This window comes from Eurypyga helias, unplaced genomic scaffold, assembly GCF_000690775.1.
Source record: "Eurypyga helias isolate BGI_N326 unplaced genomic scaffold, ASM69077v1 scaffold29193, whole genome shotgun sequence".
NCBI lineage: Eukaryota > Metazoa > Chordata > Aves > Eurypygiformes > Eurypygidae > Eurypyga > Eurypyga helias.
The window spans coordinates 2,899-22,062 of NW_010243582.1; the positions used below are offsets into that span (position 1 = coordinate 2,899).

Below are 19,164 nucleotides of genomic sequence, written 5' to 3' on the forward strand. Positions count from 1 at the left end.
TGCAAAGGCTATCTGCTATCTCACTGCTAAAACATTTTTGTTACAACAGCGTAACACCTGAATTGACAGAGGTGTTTTTTGTTTCTGATGTGTAATTCATCATGCTACCGTGTGCTCCAGTTGCAGAGGCAAATTCGTTTGGTCTCGTTTGCGTTATAAGGGTATCCATTATAATATGATGGATTTAAGGTTGCTAGAGATTTTATAGTGGCACGAAATCCAAATTCAGACTGAACTCCTTTTTTTTTTTTTAATATTATTATTTGGACCTCTCGGTGTACGTAGTCGTTTTACTATAGTTTCTCAAAAATCAGAGTCTGATTCAGAAAGCATCCTGGAAAATACTGTAATTCAGTTTTACACAACCGTGTATCATCTGAAACGTGTGAAATTGATTTGAAAGTATAAATCCTATTGGTTTCCAGTGGGACACATGCTCTTACATCTGGGCTTTCAGTTTTTTAACCCCAACCAGGTTTCTGTTGTTAAACAAGAGTGATGTATATTCTAATAAAATTATTTATTCCTTTTCAGTTTGTGAAATGTGGCTATGCAGGCTCAAATTTTCCGGAGCACATTTTTCCAGCTTTGGTTGGAAGACCCATTATAAGATCAACCGCTAAAGTGGGAAACATTGAAATCAAGGTAAATTTTTTTCATTGTTAATTCCTTTCTGACAGATTAAGAATGATAATTTCTGTACTGGGCCTGTCACAGAGTTACTAAGAGGGTAATCTAAAGCACTGGAGGCCTTCAGATAGAAGGCAGCAGGTAGGGCTCAAACTGTTCTGGGCAAAAAGGGTCCTCAAATGGCCATATGTGAATGATGTCCAGATTAGGAGGCAGAAATCCCACCGAAGTGCTTGATGTTTGTTACTGAGCTGTACTCTGAGACTCTCAGACAATGCTGAACAACTGCTGGAGCTTCCAGGTCTTTCTATACTGTTGCTTTCTGCTCACAGTTGATCATCTGTGATCTTGTGTGAGATGTTTAACCTTGGTTGTGTTTGCATTTCATTGTTTCTATTGCTTTTCTTTTCTTTTATTTTTTTTTTTCTTTTTTCTGTTGCGAGGCATAGGTATTCCACATCAGTTAGAGATGGAGAGGCTGTGCTCAGGCTACTTTGTCTTGGGATGTTATTCCAAGCTTGGAATGGGGGGGAACAACGGTTTGAGAATCTTTTTCTGAAGTCTGGGGAGCTATAATTTCTCGCTTTTTTTTGTAATTAGAGAGTAGTGCTTTAGATGTTAGTAGTTGCTTCTGCAACACAGGCTTCAGTGAATGCCTTGGCCCTGCTGTGGTCACATCCTTCCCCCTTGCTTCCAGCTGCACGTTCTCACCTTGTGCTGGTCGTGCTGCTTGTGCAGTCATGAGGTGAGCCCCTTCAGTGACCAAGCTGAAAACGAGCGATTTCTTTGTCAGGTAAAGTTTTGACTGCCTCATTAGACAGTTGTGCAAGCACCAATTGGAGAGCAAGGCAGAAGCAGGAACCTGAGGGAGAAGCAGGAGGCAATGCAGAACTGTAGAAGCCCTCACAGTGAAGGTCAAATAGAACCACACACGTACAGGGTTTTAATTTGGCTTTCCCTGTGGCTTCTGAGAAGCAGCTTAGTAAAAGGAAAACCAAAAATCTGCCCAGTCTTGTTCCTTATTTTCAGAACCCTACGGGCAACAAGAAGAGCAGCAGTTACCTGATTTTTGCTGCTGCCCATTAGAAGTCAGTAGTGTCAGCAGAAGGCCATACTGGGAAGTCAAGAGGGTGAAAGACATCAGACCTTTCCAAAATGTTGTCTGGTGGTTTTTTTAAATACTGCAATACTGCTTACCTTGTGTCAGCTAGGACATTTTGGTCAGAAGGATGGAGATCTTTCCCTGTCACAGTAGACAGGACTTTTTTTAAGGAGAGGGAAAACATCTGCCTTTATCTTGCAAGACTTGGAGAGGTGTTTCTTCAGATATCTACTTGAACTTAGTGTGAGAATTTCTTCGAGGAGGTCCTGGTAAAGTTTTATGAAGGCTGTGCAGTGATTGTGCAGTCCTAAGTCCAAGAAAAAAAAATCTCTTGCATGAAATCTCATTGTTGAAGAGATGTCATTTTTCTTTCCAGCTGATCTGATACAGCCTGTCCTGCCAGTTTTGGTATCCTCTGATTATCTGATAACTTGGTTTAATATTACAGGTGACAGAGTTGAGTTGGAAAGATAGGAGGTGGATGTGGGTATTGCTGACATGAGTGTGGAAGGACCAGTAAACTGTAATTTGGCATGCGTTGCCCGTCACGTGTTGCTTGAGCATGGACCACATGGGTCTATTTTAGGGTATAAACTGTACCTAGATTTTTCCTAGAATTTTTATAGCATCTGCCTATAATAGCTTGTCACCCTTTCTTAAGGAAACTCTACTGAGGGAAGAAATCCCTGCCACGGATACTTTGGGTATCCCAGTAGGATGATGCAGTAGGAGAATACAGTAAGAAGACTTGTTAAGTGTGAGTGCAGGTTTTCTTTGTGAGATCCTTGCGGATTCCTAACAAATGTATTTAGCAGAGGAGTTTTACCCCAAAATTTAATTCTAGCCTTTCGCTGCAAGTTCTTGTGGGACGAGTTTAAAACTGAGTAAAGGAAGCTGTCAAGAAGATTATCAGTTTAACTTTTCAAAACTATCCAGAAAAGCTGTCATTCTGGTGAAATTCAAAAACTCTGTCAAGAGTTTGGAGGCTGATCAAAACAGTGGTTATCACCCATCTGTTGAGTTACTGGTTGAAAGTTGCTTTGTCCCTGTTTTCCTTCTGGACTGTAATTTCAGCCAGCAGCAGGGATATAGCTTTTTCTGCTACTGGGTCTCCCCAGTTCAGAATATAAACACAGAAGATCAGTTAATCCTGGGATTATTTTGCTTAAAATTGCGACCTTAAGACCAGAAGCATAGGTGCTGCTCTCAGTTTTTACTAATCTTTGCCGCAGGTTAGGGGTTTGTTAACCTCCTTAGGAAGGCAGGACTGATGAGTAGCTTTGACTCATTGAAACAATTAGGATTTTAAGGCAGATCAGACCTGCTGAGCTGTAGTGCATGTCCTACAGTTCTGCTAGTTTCTGCCGAAGACAGCCCAGAGAAGGTCGTTTGCTGGATTTGAGGTGAGAAGAGGGCTGCGCTCTGACCAGCCTCTTTGGTACTGCCTGTGCAGAGGCAGCTGCCAGAGACTCTACAAGCTTTTCCTCAGACACCGTTTGCAAAATAGGTAGATTTGCCTCAATTGCACTGTTAACCTTACAGCTTTTAACAGTCTGGGTGATTCAAAGTGAATTTAATCAAAGAAAGAAAAACCTCAGTAATTGTGAAGATGGCTTTAGTACAATTTTGGTCGATGTTTGCCTCAAAGATCTCCTAGTGCTTCCCGACTGCTTTAATTATCTTATCTTCCTCCCTCCATAGCTAAGTACAGGGCAAGAGCTTTGAGACACTGCTCTCACTACTGCACTTCATGATTGCTTATTTCTGTTCTGAGAGTAGATGCCATAATTTAAGTAAATATCTCTCTGATTCTTTCTGGGTATTTGTTCTATACTATATGAACATATTAGCCTGCATATAGGTGTATACTTGTATGTTACAGTTTTCAGTTCTCGGGTATTTAAAGCAGAATATTTAAACCAAAATTAAAATTTAGCATTTGTCAGAACTTGTTACGGTCAGGCGCCTCGTGCCGAGTCTTGTCTGTGTAAACACCTTGCCCAGGGTAAAACTCCAGTGTTCCAGAATATTTATGCACAGACTCCTGTTTATGAGGAAGAGGCAGAGAGGCTGATCTTGTTTGCAACCTGAGATGCATAAACGTGACATGCCAGTGACGTGTAGCAATACCTTCCTTTGAACAGACATTTTAAACTGAGATCCTGAGAATGTTAGCTTGGCCCTAACTGCACTAACTCAGATCATTTCCCACTGTACGTGCATCTCTTTTCAGCCTATTTCTACTGTGTACTTAAAATAATTTGAGAATTTCATTTAGGCCTTTTCTGACTTTCTTGCTTCTACCTTCTTTCTTCACCTTTCTTGACCTGTTGAAGTAGAATAACAAAAAGATGGTAAGTGAGGTGCCCCTGTGCTGTTTGTTTACCATTTTTGCTTGATGGGACCTAGTAGCTGTTATGTTATTTTTTGATGCTATTCATTGTTTCGTCTGGTCCTACATTTTACATTTGAATACATACTTATTTTGGACATTGTTCATTGCTTTGGTTTACTAGCAACTAATTCATGAGAATATTTAATGTATTGCTCCCAAACGCTACGTAACCTGTAGTTTTGCAAGGTGTAAGAATAAGTCTTAAAGATAACATGAGCTCAGCATCTTTAACAGTAAAAATTGCTATATTTAACATGACAAACCAAGGGCTTGAAAAAGCATTTTTTTTTTTAAGACTGATTACCAAAGTGGTGGAAACGTTGAATGTCACGGCATGGGTTCCTCTCTGCAAATCCAGTTGTGCTGTCCTTTTCCCTCTTCACCTGCTAAGCGCGCACGCTTGTTACTGTGCTCTTGAGAACAACTGTTCTGCCCTTTAACTTTGGTTTTAAAGGGACCGGAGAGTTTTGTGCAATCACATTTGAATAGGGCCTTTTCCTGGGCCATCCTGGTTGGTAGCACAGAGCCTGGAAGAACAGTGCACAAAGCAGGTTTCAGATTCCCCTAACTGGTGGAGTTTGTGTTGTCTGAGGTTCTCAAGAGTGGCATGGTGGAGTTCTCACAGTACGGTTTCACTAGGGTACGTTTGATTGCAAATGTGAAGAGTCTTTACTTCTGCACAGTTTGAGGGAACCCAAGTGTGATCTGGGCAAGGGAAAACAAGTAACACGCCTTGTGAGCGAGAGAGGTTGGAAGAGGAATGGTTTGATTTAAACTATTTCCAGCTAACTTCCTTTTTACGTAGTCAACTGTAACTGTTTAGGTTACTTCTAAAAAAGGCATTATGAACTGAATGCCGGGGTTTTTTTCTTGTGCATCTTTTTTCCCCCCTAGTATTGAATAGGAGGTTGGGCAAACCTCACTTCCAAGTTTTCTGTGCCACGGCAACCGCCAACTGTGGTGGCATATTTTTGTGTGAAGCTTTTGGGGTTTTTGCAGTTAAATTAATATTAGTATGGAAACAGTGCTGTCGGCATCTAGAAATACGCTCTTATAGGCTAAATACACAAGCAAGTCCGTTAAGGCTTCTTTAGAAAAGTGTGGGATATTGTAGGGAGGGAAGATAAGATGTTACTGTGCAAACTTCCTCTGGGAAATACGTGGGAAAGGAGAAGATGTGATGCTACTAATTTGAATGTGCAGTGTTCACATAACTAACTTGGATAAACAGGTTGCTTAATCAGTGTGATGACTATAGAAGCTATGCATTAGTTGGTTGTGTTTGTGTGAGAATGCACTACTGGGGTTTTTGGCTTGGGACTTTTGGCATGGAACAGACAAGGGTATATTTTATATGTAGATGTGTCTCTTTGCACCCTACTGACATAGGCAATATGTAAACCATTGTTTCTTTTAATGTCTAGCGTGGAACTTCTAATCTCTTATTTGCTTTTGCTACTGTTCGGTATGCTTCTTCACCACTCATTATTCCTTTTTTGGTATTGTGCACAGAAATTTGCAACATGCATGGAAAAATATCCTGCCAATCCCACCTACTACCCTTATGTGCTACTTTGCATCTCAGCCCTTAAAAATCAGTATTTGATAAAAGAATTTTGGAGATGTCAGTGGAGAAACATCTGTACTTCTAAAGGTCATTGTGGTATCTAGCCAGAACAGGGTTTATTGGTTGGTTTAAGGTTAATTGGAGAAATGGAATTAATAAAGTTTATTGTGGAAAAGGTTTGGGATGAGTATCAGCCAAATTTAAATACTACATGAACTATATTCTGCTTGTCTCCTAAGTACCTGAAAATGATTCTAAAGTGTGGGTGTTGTTTAAGAACACAGTTGGACACGGGCTGGAGCAGTTCACTGTCATTCTTGACGATTTTGGTGTTTGGAAAAGCCTGCAAGCACTAACGTACTTTCTTATTAAAATTTTACAGGATCTCATGGTTGGTGACGAAGCAAGTGAATTACGCTCAATGCTGGAAGTGAATTATCCAATGGAGAATGGCATAGTTCGGAACTGGGATGATATGAAGCACCTCTGGGATTACACATTTGGACCAGAAAAACTTAATATTGACACAAAAAATTGTAAAATACTACTTACAGAACCTCCCATGAATCCCACTAAAAACAGGGAGAAGATTGTGGAGGTATGTCTGTCTAGAAACTGATATATACTTTCATTGAAGCATCGCTAGGAGTTTTTAACTTCTTGGAACACCTGGTAACTGTCTGAGGCAAAGCAGTTCTCCTGTCTTCTAACCAAAGCTGGTCCTCAGCCGTAGTAATGAAGGCTACTGTGCTTAAATTCAAACAAGCTGATCTCATTCAAAAGCTATAAGCAGGCTTTCTGTCTCAAGTCATATCACCAGTAGGCCACAGAATTGGAAATACAGGTTTATCTTCATGTATCAAAGAAATGCCAATTGCTAGCTGTTGGATGGATGTTAATTACTTGTAAGTGACTTGGACTTCTGTAAGCCAGTAATGCTTCGGAAGAGATTGGGGCTTGAGCAACATGATGCTTACCAGATGGAGCAGTGGTGTTGGAGGTAGCTGAGACAAAGGTGTGATGACAACCGATTCACTAAACTTTGATTAATGCTAGGGATTACCAATGAAAGCCTTCTAAGAAGGAAAGCCTGGTTCTTGGATCCTCGATCTCACAGTGCTGCCCTGGGTGACCCAAGCTCCATCTGAACCGTGCATTAATGTAGGTGGTCAGATGTATATGGTTTAGCTCTAGTACCCTACGACAAGGACTCAGTTTTGAAGAGCAGTAACATTTGAGGAGAACAAAAGTTTAGTTTCCCTCCCTCCCCCTGCAGCATCATAATTATTTCCAATTAATGCAAGTACTCAGCGTAACAAAAGCGTAATTAATATGTTGTGAGAGTAGCTAATAGGGCAGGAAAAGTGGTTTCTAAGTCTGAAACCTTATCCATTTATCAGAACTCTGTGTATGTATATTTTTTTTCCCCAAATCTCTTGCTTAGTCTAATAAGAATTTACCTTTGTCATTACCTGCTGCCATTCCCTTTAAAAACCTTCTGTTGCGACAGCCACGGTAGTGCTTTCTGCAACGTGGCACTAAGTATAGTTGCGCTAATCTTTTCTTTCAGTGACTCGGGAGCAAGTGAAGTATAGCAAAGTTGGGAAAACTTCAAACTGTGCAATCTAAATGCAGCATTTCTTAGCAATTGTGGATGTTAGGGACCTATTCCCTGAGTATTATGTAATGCAACTTTAGTCATACCATCTATTGTATATCAGTCAGCTGTGGTGTGATAGACACAGCAGATTATTCTGGGTGGCCTCCATGTAGCAAAAAATTTCCTGTTCAGGCTTCTTTGCTTTTCAGCTGTCTACAATAGTGTTCTTGTTTCTGTTTTCCTGCTAAACACAAAAGGCTGGGTTTTAGTTACTCTGGTACTGAGTAATTTTATACCATAGATTGAAGAGCCTTGTATGGCTTCTGAAGTCTGATAAAATATTTGTGTTGCTCCGTTTACTCTTTTTTTAACTACTCCAGATGTTGTACATACTCGTAATCCAGAGAATTAGGGAGACCTAGAATCCGTTTTTGTAAACTGAATTTGAGTTAAACAGAAGCTCATTGTTTCTATTAATATCTTGAATGGATCAGTGTCATGAAGACTAGCTATACTGAGTTTTTAACTGCAACATACTTACACCCCTTCCATTTTTGACACGGACTCTTCCTTTCCGGGGCGGCTAGCCCGGTAGGAAGAGCAGGACTGAATTACGATTTTTCATAAAGCCTGCAGAAAACATAATAATGTCTCTGCCTTTTGTGATACAGTGCAGTAGCATTTTAAACCAAGAGCTTTGTTACCTTGACCGTATTGAAAGGTTAGATAACTATATACGCCTATTTCATTCTACTTCTAATAATTCTCTTTCCTCGCCCTGTAGCCCCATCAAACTCTGCTACGTCGTCAGGGCAGCTATATCCTAAAATATATGTTTAAAAAGTGCAGTTTCTTTCGTAGCGTGTGCAGGACTGGTTGCTTCTCAGCTTAACTGGGTGGTTGCTGTTTGTTTGTCTCTAGTTATCGGCTGCATTCTCATTTTGTAGTACCCTTAGGAGCAGCCAGACTGTACTGGCATATCATGTAGCTGTAGAGACTGCAGCTCTAGCAGTTGCTTATCCTAATCCCAAACTCAGTCTTTACTTTCCTTTTTTTCCCCCAATTTGTATTTTTTTCCTTTTTCTGTCCCATTAGAACACTGCTTTGTAGGTAATCCAAAAGCTGCTGTCACGAGAAGAATAATCTTCTCAGGAGAACATCCTGCTCAGTGTTTACATCTAAAGTTTTGTCAACATAAATGTCCCACGTCAAGGTATTTTCCATGCCAAACAGAATAGACCTAGATGTCTCTAAAGATAGAATAGCAATCCCCCAAAGGCCTGCATATAGGCTGTAAAAGGTTTTTGCAGTGGCTTCTGGAGTTTAGTACAGGATGTGAAGGCAGTAACTAGTGCTTTTTGAATATTCACTATGTTGTATGAATTTAGATTTTTCTTAAATCAGGTTTTAATTTAGCAAGCACTCAGGTTGTATGAAAGACTCATGCACTGAACAGTGCTGGTTTTAGGCACTGACTACTCAGACTGAGTCTCTCTTTGAGTTGTTGCCCTTTCAGCTCTTCCTTTTCTGGCAGACGCTTCCGCTTCTTGTTTCTGGAGGTGTTGTGTGTCTGCTAAATTGTGGCCGGTGTGGAAGTTACTAGCAAGACTTGAAATATCTTGCTCGTTCTTAGCCCGTGCACCTGACCGCTGTATTAAGTTTCCTTTTATATTACCCAGTTCACACTGGAAACCTCTGAAAGCCCGGAGAGTGATGCCCTCGCGGCAGGGCGCTCTGCGTCTGCCCCCCTGCGTGTTCCTTTCTGCTTGGCCTCTGCAATACTGGGTGCCCACAGCAAATGCCCCGAGAAAGGCGGGATCACTCTCCCCAGGGGTTTTGCAGTGTTCTCGATGCAGCTGTGAAATAATTAATGTGACTTTGCAAGGCTTTTGATGTGGGCCAGCTGTTTAAAATTATTCTAACAGAGGAGGGTTTTAAGTAGGTTGGAATTCTAAGATTGTAAAGCATCAGCTTGTTTTTTTTTCTTTAAAAATATTTAGATATCTTTTACTTGAGTTGTGGGAGTACTTGGGATTTAATCTGTTTCTGATCCTAGAAGTTTCAGAATGGCAAAAGGAGAACTTCTGTATGTGCTGGAATAATCAGAGTTCATCCGGTTTTCCTGGTAAAGCTGTTTGAGGGGAAAACTGCTGTAGAGTACGATTTGTTTACTTGGCCTGTTTTGTGTTTATGAAGAAGACAACATTCTATAAACTCTGTGTCCTTTAATCTTAGGCTCTGTTTCTTTGCTGAAACTAATGTAGTGGTTGGGAGAACCTCGTCTGGAAGACAGGCAGTTACTTCCCACGCTTCCGTACGAGTTCTGCAAACCTGTGCTTTCGCTATGCAGTCACAGAATTAGCCCCACCTGTCCTATTTCAGTGGTAGTGGATTTTGCACTAATTCTAGAAGTTTGTCATCAGCTGTGCTCTAAAGATGGGAAGAAGACGGCCCAGATGCAGAGAACAATCTGTGATACTGGCCTTATTCTAGGCCCGTATGCCTAAGAGACTGTTTGGTCTGTACTTGACATGGTCTGCCGTTGTACAAAGTCTGTAGGTTTGATATAAAGAATAAAAACCCGTGAACTTCATTACTTTTAGAACATACCCCTTTCACAAAGATTTCATTCCCAAGGCACACTTGAGGAATGAAGTGCTTGGCTGGTCTACAAGTACTGCCTCTTGCTCGTTAAGCACTTGGGATATGGCTTAGTAAAGCTGCAAAAATTGGTGTGTTGCTTTCTTGAAAGTATTCATTTCCGTTGCTAAATGGATGTGGAGTATTTCATACAGCTCATCTCGCGTGAACAGGTAAGGTATAGAACCGAATGTGCTACTTAACTGCCCTAAAGCAAATAGGTTTCTGATGTTGGGGTAGAATCTGTGTGGTGAAATTTCTTGGAAAGTGGTTTTGATTAGTAAAACTACACAATTAATGAAATGACAGTTTTCAAACATATGAAATGTCTTTTAAGCATTTGGCCTGTTTTGGACGTTAATTTTTGCCTTAATCTTACAGGTTATGTTTGAGACATACCAGTTTTCTGGGGTGTATGTAGCCATTCAGGCTGTTCTTACTTTGTATGCTCAAGGTAGGCAAAGATAACTTAAAATCTGTTTAGTTTATAAATGTGTTGCTGAGCCAGAGTTCCAGTATGGTATTAAAGTGGGCTGAATTCAACACTGCTGTAGGCAAGCTCAGCTCTCTCTTACGGGCTTGCTTTTTGTTTTGAGGAACTGCTGATACATAACCACTGCTGCTGTTATTTTTGGGGACTAGCCGTGGAGACACGCTTGTAAACGCAAAAAACCTGGGTGTAGTCATTTCACCTTTGGCATGTTTTGAGGTCTTGCTTCTGATTTTTCTGATCAAGGAGAAAATTATTACCATAACTGAATTTCAAGCAGCTGACTAGGTGACTTTGCACTGTTTTCAGTTCAAACAAGTTGAACTGCAGATAAACAAGAATAAATGATCCTCAGCTTGAGGAGAGAGATTCTACCATTGACAGCAATCCCTCGTAAGATTTTCAGAAGTTGCTCAAGCACAGGAGTTCTTATAATGTGACTCCTTACGTCTGTCAAGTCATGGCTTGGTGTATTTAATTGTCACACACTGGAAGATAAAATATCCCCGTCTGTTAATGTGTCGCTGTAGTTTCAGTCTCCAAGAGCAAAAAGTGGTAGGGTACTCCAAGAGTGGTTCTGTTAGGCAAGTCACTGAAAGCAGCTGAAGCAAAACTGCCTTTGCAGACAGGGATATGAATTTTATTTGCTGTGATCTGTGCTACTACTCTCTCTCCCACATTTGTTTTTTCTTTTGGTTTGGTTCTTTGTAAGTATTTGTCTAATATATATATCCTGAGGTTCTGCTGTTATTGGACGTGTATTTTACTGTATAGTGCTTGATTACTTTGTGAATATCAAAATGTAAACCAGCGTCGAGCCAGCCATAGTATTTCTACAAGCTGTCATGTAAAAGAAAGTCCAAGACTTTCTAAAATACAAAACCAAAGTGGCACATAAATAGAACATTTGCTTTTGAAAATAAAGAAAAGCTCTTTAAAGTTCTCTATTACTTTACAGATTAGGGTAGTGGCTAAAATTAGAGAGATGTGCTTCATTTTAGCACACCATGTTTTCTTGGGGCTGTTAAAACTCTCTTTAGAATAATCATTGCTTTTACCTGGAATTCTGTGTGCTCCTGTGCCTTTTAAAGGCAAAGGGGTTGATATATCAAAACCTAGTTCTAATTAGGAAATTCTTTGGCAGTTCCTCACAGCAGTCTTTGGAGTTAGGTGTAGCCCCTTGTGACTGTTTCCTTCCTTATTGCGTGTGTCCGATTGCAAGACTTGTGTTTTGCCTAGCGGTTATTCCAGGTCGCTAATAAATCTGAAGATCTGGTCACACAGCTGAACCAAGGTGGGTTCTCTGGTCCATCGAGGCAAATAGCCAATTTGTTTGCCTCCTGTTGACAAAGTTTGAGCAAATTACAATAGCCAAACTGACACCCCTTGCCATTACATATTAAATGTTCCTTCGTTAGTTTAAGGTCTCCCCTTAAAACATATTTTCTTGCTTTGGGTACCTTCTGAGAAACTATAGAACTGTTTTCTAATCAACTTGCACCTTTCTTATATATTTTCTCAGCGAGGTATAGAAACTTCTGTTTCACTTATGGTATCTCAGTTTTGTACACCTTAAGGTTTATTGGCTTTATTGTAAACTTTTTTCACCAGAGTTAATTTCCTTGGCCCATGAAAGTGGATCTGATTCAGCCTAATGCTATTTCTTTGAGGGGAAAAAAAAAAACCCTTAGATGTGTGCTGTATAGTCCAAATATTCTCCACCTTAAGAAAGCATTGTTTTGTTTGTTTGAATACCAGCCAAAATCAACAAGTCCTAATAATCGTGACACAGTAAACTTGTAGCGTGAATACCTCCAGGTTTCTTCATATTTGAAAAATGAATATGAGGTTGCACATATGCAGCTGAATCTGAGGAGGGATTTGTGCCCCCACAAGCATTTAATGATCTTGGAGGATTTTTTTAATTAGAGTGCAGTTTAAGATGTTGAAACACCAGATAGAATTGTGAATGGTAGAGTTATGAGCATCTAGGAAAAAGTAGAGGTAATACTTTAAAAAAAAATGTATATGCAAGCATTTGTTACTGTGAAAATCTGAAGTTTAAAATCCAGCTGAATGGAAATAACTGCGTTTTAAATTGTGACTCTTTTCCCCAAACAAAGACTGGGGTAATAGAGGTTGTGTTAAGCTTACAATGAAAAATTCTCTCTTAAACTTGCTACTATACTGCTGTATTTATGAAGGTGCTAATAAAAGTTGTACTTCCCCCCACCCCCCGTCTTTTAGGTTTGTTGACTGGTGTTGTTGTGGACTCTGGAGACGGTGTCACTCATATTTGCCCAGTTTATGAAGGTTTCTCTCTCCCCCATCTCACCAGACGGTTAGATATCGCTGGGAGGGATATCACTAGGTACCTCATTAAGGTAAGCTGGAAAGAATTTTTAAGATGATTGAGACTGGTCTATCTGTGGTACATTGGTTTAAGTTGAAATCCCTTGATACTAGGAAACCACTCTACATTTTTCCTTTATTACTCTTAAGTTTATTGCATAAAGAACTCTTGTAGTCGCTGTATTGCTTGGGTCTATCCCTTCTGTGTTTCCTTATTTGAATCACATATGATATGATTGATATTATTCAGAGACCTTGCATTTTCTTAGTGACAGTCTTGTGGGAAGGGATTTTATTCCATATTTGGGAAGGAAAAACTCAAGAGTTGGCTTTCTTGATACAAAAAAAAAAAAGAAAACAAAATTGTATTTTGTCAGTTTTACTCGTATTTTCAGAAAAACATTTTCTTACAGGGTGGAAAAGTGTGTTGTGATTCTTACCTGATTGTTAAATAAGACCACGTTTTGCAGACTGTTTGGTTGTGGTTGGTCTTTTTTTAATAGCAGCGACACTCTGGATTGACACATCTTGGGGTAAACTGGAATACTGGAGTGTTCTGAAGTCCTAAATTTAAGAATTACTTTGGTTATCTTTCACTTAACGGGTTATACGGGAAGTCATAATGTGGAAGAAAATTTCCCACCTGGAGTAATGCTGCTGCTGTTCTGCTATCCTAGGAATAATGAATACACTGTGACAGGTTTGACTTAATACCAGATTTGCAGTTACAAAAGGGGGATGAGCTTTTTAAGCCAGGTGGTTGAATGTACCCATCTACTGACAGAGGTCTGGGCTGTTTGCATTTCCTGCTAAGCTGGTATGTCCCCTCTAGCTCCTCTTACTGCGAGGATATGCTTTCAACCATTCTGCCGACTTTGAGACCGTTCGCATGATCAAGGAGAAGCTGTGTTACGTGGGCTACAACATTGAACAGGAGCAGAAACTGGCACTAGAGACCACAGTACTAGTTGAATCCTACACGGTGAGTGTTTTGAGACTGCTGCTCTTGTCCTACACTTCGTAGGTTTGAATTCAGGTAGCATTTACTTTTGATTTCCTTCTAAATTTTTCTTGGCAGTAGCTCAGTTCCCAGACATCAAATTACTTGGTTCTGGGAAAACATTTAAAAGCTTTTGTTTTTAATTTTCAGAGTTTCCCTAAGACTTTGTACTCAGTTTTGTCATTGTAGATCCCTGAAATTCCAATGTTATAGTACAGAAACTTGTAGAGAAAGTTCACTTACTCTAGCATGTCGGATTATTCCGGCTTCATCCATGCGTGACAGTGTCCAGCAGTGACAGGCATGAGACCGATCATCTGGTGGTGAGAAGGTAGACTTGGTAGACCTCCTGTGATCAAACATGGGAGAAAAGAACTTGCGGGAGAGTGTTAGCTCTTGCTGTAAGATCAGATTTGAAGCTGATTTTAGGAACTGTGTTACAAAGAAATGTGTTGCACGTCGGTATCGATGTGCCTGGTCCCTGATGGCTCTGGAGTAAATTGCAAAAAATGGAAGCATTTGTATCTCCTTTCAGTAGTACTAAATGACTTCTTGCAGTGGTGGCAATTATCAACAACTTCCTGTTTTAAAACATCAGGGAACAATGTAGGTCATTTCCTCTTGGTTGGCTTAGCGTCCCAGTGGCTAAAAGTAGTGTTTTTTCTTCGCTAGCTTCCAGATGGCAGGATTATCAAAGTTGGTGGAGAACGGTTTGAGGCACCAGAGGCTCTCTTCCAGCCTCACTTAATCAACGTAGAGGGGGTTGGTGTGGCTGAGTTGCTGTTCAACACCATCCAGGCTGCTGACATTGATACCAGGTAAGAGCCAAAAGCTTGAAATCCTCTGTCGGGGAGCAGGGGTGACGCAAGAACTGCGTTCAAACAGAGCATCGTCTCTTTTGCTGTCGACACTAACACATGTGCTGCTGGGGGAAGGGGTGTAGTGGGAGCGGGGCTCCCTCTGAGATCTTGGAGCTTAATGGGTTGTCCACCTTGGCTGTTTTGGTATGAATGAGCAAGGATAAAATCTTGCAAGCACAGTAGGTTTTTTTTACTGCTGCTTTCTGGGATGCCTGCAAAACTGTGAGCGAGTCTACCAAACTCATGCAAAGTCTGTCTTTGTGCAGTGGCCATTTTTTAGAGTTGTACTGATGTCCTTCTATGGACAGGTTACCTACAGGTTACTACAGAGTGTGCTATGCTGCACGAGAAAGACTAATTTTATTTTTTGGTCAGGTCTGAATTCTACAAGCACATTGTGCTGTCTGGAGGGTCCACCATGTACCCCGGGCTGCCTTCGCGACTGGAGCGAGAACTTAAACAGCTCTACCTGGAACGGGTTCTGAAAGGAGACGTGGAAAAACTCTCGGTAGGTACCGAGTTACTGCTTCGTTTGCCTGAGGCCGAGGTTTGCCCTCAGTCCCCACTAGAGGGAACCAAGTAGTCAGGAATGACAGAAGCTGCGGGTGACCATCCACCCAACTTGCCAAATTGTTGCTGCTCTCTTCTTCCCGCCCCTGCGTTTGGTCTGGGTGGCTTGTGCGTAGGTACTTGCAATAAAACCACCTTCTAGTTTGTGCTAATGGCAAGTAATTCCTGAAGGCTTGGGTTAGTCTGAATGTAAAACAGGCTGAGAGATGCTGGGGCACAACTGTAATACAGGTTAAACAAAGCTAATGAGTTTTTGGGTCTTAAAGTCATCATTGAGCAAAATTTATTTATTTATTTATTTTTAATCTGTGGAGGTTTTGGTTCATGCTGTAAGCAAAATACTCCAAGAGGCTCCAGTTAGTTATTCCACACCCTCAAGTGGAATAAATTTCCCTGGTCCATTGATTATTGTGATAAGCAGGCAATAGCCGCAGACGTTATGGAGGTAACACTGCAGTGTAATGCTGCCTGCTTCCCAAGGAGGAGAGATTGACAGAGAACATTCCTTTGAATGGAGTTTTGAATGTTGAACTGAATTGACCTTCCCTGGTTCTTATTACAGTGTTCTCTGAAGATCTTTTGCAGCTATGTGGAATGACTCAGTTGTACAGAGTGTTTTAAGTCAAAGATAATATTTCACACATAGCTTTGCCTGTACTCATTTTTGCTCTTGGAATTAGAGCTTCAGCATCAAAGAATTTAAGGGAATATTAATTAGTTAAGCTGGCCTAGATTGGGTAAATTTAAAGTCTGTTTCATCTGCCCTTCTAAATCTTGGTATAATTCTAAAATATTTTGTGTTTTGGTGAACTGGTAACTTCTGATAATCTTAGCCATTGAAGCATAGGAAGCATTTCACTCTACTGTGTCATGAAATGCAAAAATACAGTCTTTAATTTTGTATTCTGGCTGTTGGGCTTTTTGTGGATACACTAAAAGTATAATTTTGGGGGAAGTGTCAATAGCTCTCTCTAATTTCCAGTACAAAGTAGTTATTTTACTTCGGTTGTGCAAGCTGGAAGCCCACACAGAGTGAGTGCGTTTCCGTTTTCTGTTGCATTTTTCTCACTAAACGGTTTCCATTTCTTTGCTCTGCTGGAAAGCAGAGTTTTATTCTGAAAGGCTGTGTTTCAAGAACCCCAGTTAACAGTTATTTCCTTTATCTCCAGAAATTTAAGATCCGAATTGAAGATCCACCCCGTCGAAAGCACATGGTGTTTTTAGGTGGCGCAGTTCTAGCAGACATCATGAAAGACAAAGACAACTTCTGGATGACCCGACAAGAATACCAGGAAAAGGGAGTGCGTGTGCTGGAGAAGCTTGGTGTGACTGTTCGATAAATCCCAAAGCTTGTTCCCATCACATGTCTAAAGCTTTTTTTTCTTTCATTGCCAATCTCTGAACTCACTCGGCTACATGCTATGGAAAGGCCTGTCTGTGGCCTTTTGACCCAAAGGTCAGGTTTTGTTCTGGTTTCTTGGGGTCGCTTTTGTTAAACGTTTCTTAATGTGGCTAAATTTGACTATTAAATTTGACCACTTCCCTGCAAACAAAACAGAGCAAAAGCAGCCTGTCTACTTCATTGTTCCTTCCCAGTAGGCAATTGGGTAATTCTGGTAGGCTTTTTCTTCTGGGTTTATTGCTGTAGTACTGCTAGCTTTTGTCTCTAGTTCACGAGGGGTTGTGTGCCTTTTTTAGCATAAGAAAACCGTTAAAGAGGAGTTTTTTTTGCTATTGGATCATTGTGGTGGTTATCTTTGCATCTTTTTGCCTCTCTCTACGTTAAGATTTTTTTTTTCTTTCCTGCAATTAGGAATTTTGACTAAACATTGTTAGAAACTAGTTTAACTAGCTGGAATGGCTTTAATGCGCTCTTTCAACGTCATGTGGTTCCATACGCGCTGCTGCCTAAACTGGCTTCTGAGGTGGTTTATCCCTAGGGTGGTGGTGGGGCTGTCGTACCGTATTTCTCTACGTGGGCATGTACACAGTTGCCACAAACAGAGAAACACCTGATATTCTGGCAAATGTAAATTTGTGGCCTTAGGTGTCTCTCTTTTTCTGGAGGGAGGAGACAGGTTTGAGCTGTGTTGCTTTTACTGTTAAGGGACGGCTGGGGGTCAGTCTGACCAAAAATGCCTCTTTTTATAGCTAAATTTTGGTACCGTGTTGTCTCGGCATAGGGAGCAAGAATGTTTAATTAGCTGTTCTGTAATTGTTGAGAAACTTAGATGTGCTGAGACAGGAGCCTCTCAACTTCTGAAGAGGTTTAATACTTTCAGAAATGCTTGTGAAAACTGTAACTATAGATATTTAAAATGCCCAAACTAAGGTTTTTTTTTTTTTAAAGGTCTGATATTTTAAGTGCTTGTATGTGCATCAGAAGCACTTCCATTAAACTTTCCAAGTATATTAACCTAGTGCCAAGTAGTTACTGCAAATGAATATGTCAGTGACCGGGGTTTATTGCAGCAAGCAGATACTTACAAGCAACCACTGGCAGTAGGTTATCAAGAATGACCTGTATTTGTTCCAGTTAAAAATAACATTGGAATAGATGTTTTTATTGGTAAATATCCACAATTCGTTTTGTCCAAGCTTGATTTTTTGATACTTAACGTGGGATGGGGAAGAAAGCGAAAACTAGTGATGAAAATGCTGTTTCCAGAAAGTACATTAAAGCTGAGTTGTTCTGAAAAATAGAAGTTGTCACTAGTAATTACCAGTCATCTTTTCTGAGTAGAGTTGCCTGTTATTTTCTTCGTGCTAGTGAACTGGTAACTATCTTTGCAATGAAATCTGCCTTACATCGAGTATAGCAAAAACCTGCAAGCGTACGAAGGCCAGCTAGGCTTAGTTCGACTGTGCTGTTCACGGACATACTCTATCCCTTCGTACCGGTTTTCCAAGCCTACCATAACGTTTAAGCATAAGGAAGTCAAGATCTGCTTTTGACTTCCAAACCTTGGAATGTATGAGATGCTTTCATATACTTGCCATTTGTCTTTACATTAATAATTGACCCCAGGAACACGGAAATATTAAACTCCCTTAGAGTCTTAAAATTTGCTTTCTTCCTAAATCGAGCAGGCGGCTTCCTTTTGGCCGAGCGAGCCAAGGGGGCAGAAGCCGTGTCTGCGTTTCTTTAATAACAAGACAGTCACTATAGTATTGCTAGTAATGGCCATTTAATTATAGGTGGGTGGGGTTTTTTGCAGCTATATTTACTCTTAACTTGAACGATAAGGATTTACAGGCATGCCGGTCATGCCTCAGTGCATGCACTTCAGCAGTTACTAGATTTTTGGGGACGTGAATGTAAGGGGTACTCTGAATTCCTGTCGTCTTCTGAACATTTAATACATAAGAATTAAAAATGCTGTGGGCTTGCATTAGAGCTATGGTTTCTCATGTGACTGTCTCCAGGCTTTTCGGACAGCGTTGAGAATCGTGGAAATAAACCAAAGAATGACTTAAAAAACTTTTTTTTTTTTTTTGAATGACAATCTGTCATGTGATTTTTCAAATCTAGACCTTGACCCCGCAACCCCTTTTCTAAACCACCTTCTCCCCTGTTCATTGGCTTAAGTATGGTGCATGTTTGAGTGTCAGAGGCTTTGGGACTTGGCCCTTTCGCTAGAGAACTTCACAGCACCACGAGTAATAGATGTTAGCTGATTGTGCAGAATCTTGGGTTTCCATGGAAACCATGCATCTATTAAAAAAAGGGCAACTAGTGTTTGAAACGACAGCTGTCACGGATTCAGAAGAACGTGTATGTAATCCAGATACTGGACGGGGTGTTCCAGTTGCGCTCGGTGCGGTTCTCCCTGCGTGTGCTTGCACATGTGAGAGTGCATGTGTGTTCTCTCAGCTGACAGCCTCAGTATTGCTAGGAAAGCAATCTGGTTTTAAAATTCCTTTTTGGAGACCAAACAACTTGAGTTGTATTTGCAAT

At 40.6% G+C, this 19,164-nt stretch overlaps 1 protein-coding gene across 1 annotated transcript; it reads left to right on the top strand.

Moving 5' to 3' along the window:
• Window positions 1-534: 534 nt before the first annotated feature.
• Window positions 535-17,900, top strand: ACTR2 (ARP2 actin-related protein 2 homolog (yeast); the record flags this gene model as incomplete). Its single annotated transcript, XM_010149483.1, has 8 exons — window positions 535-645; window positions 6,077-6,292; window positions 10,316-10,388; window positions 12,672-12,808; window positions 13,609-13,758; window positions 14,449-14,594; window positions 15,012-15,144; window positions 16,376-17,900. Coding segments are annotated over 8 exons (1,137 nt in total), but the record flags the coding sequence as incomplete, so codon positions are not given.
• Between the last annotated feature and the right edge of the window lie 1,264 nt (window positions 17,901-19,164).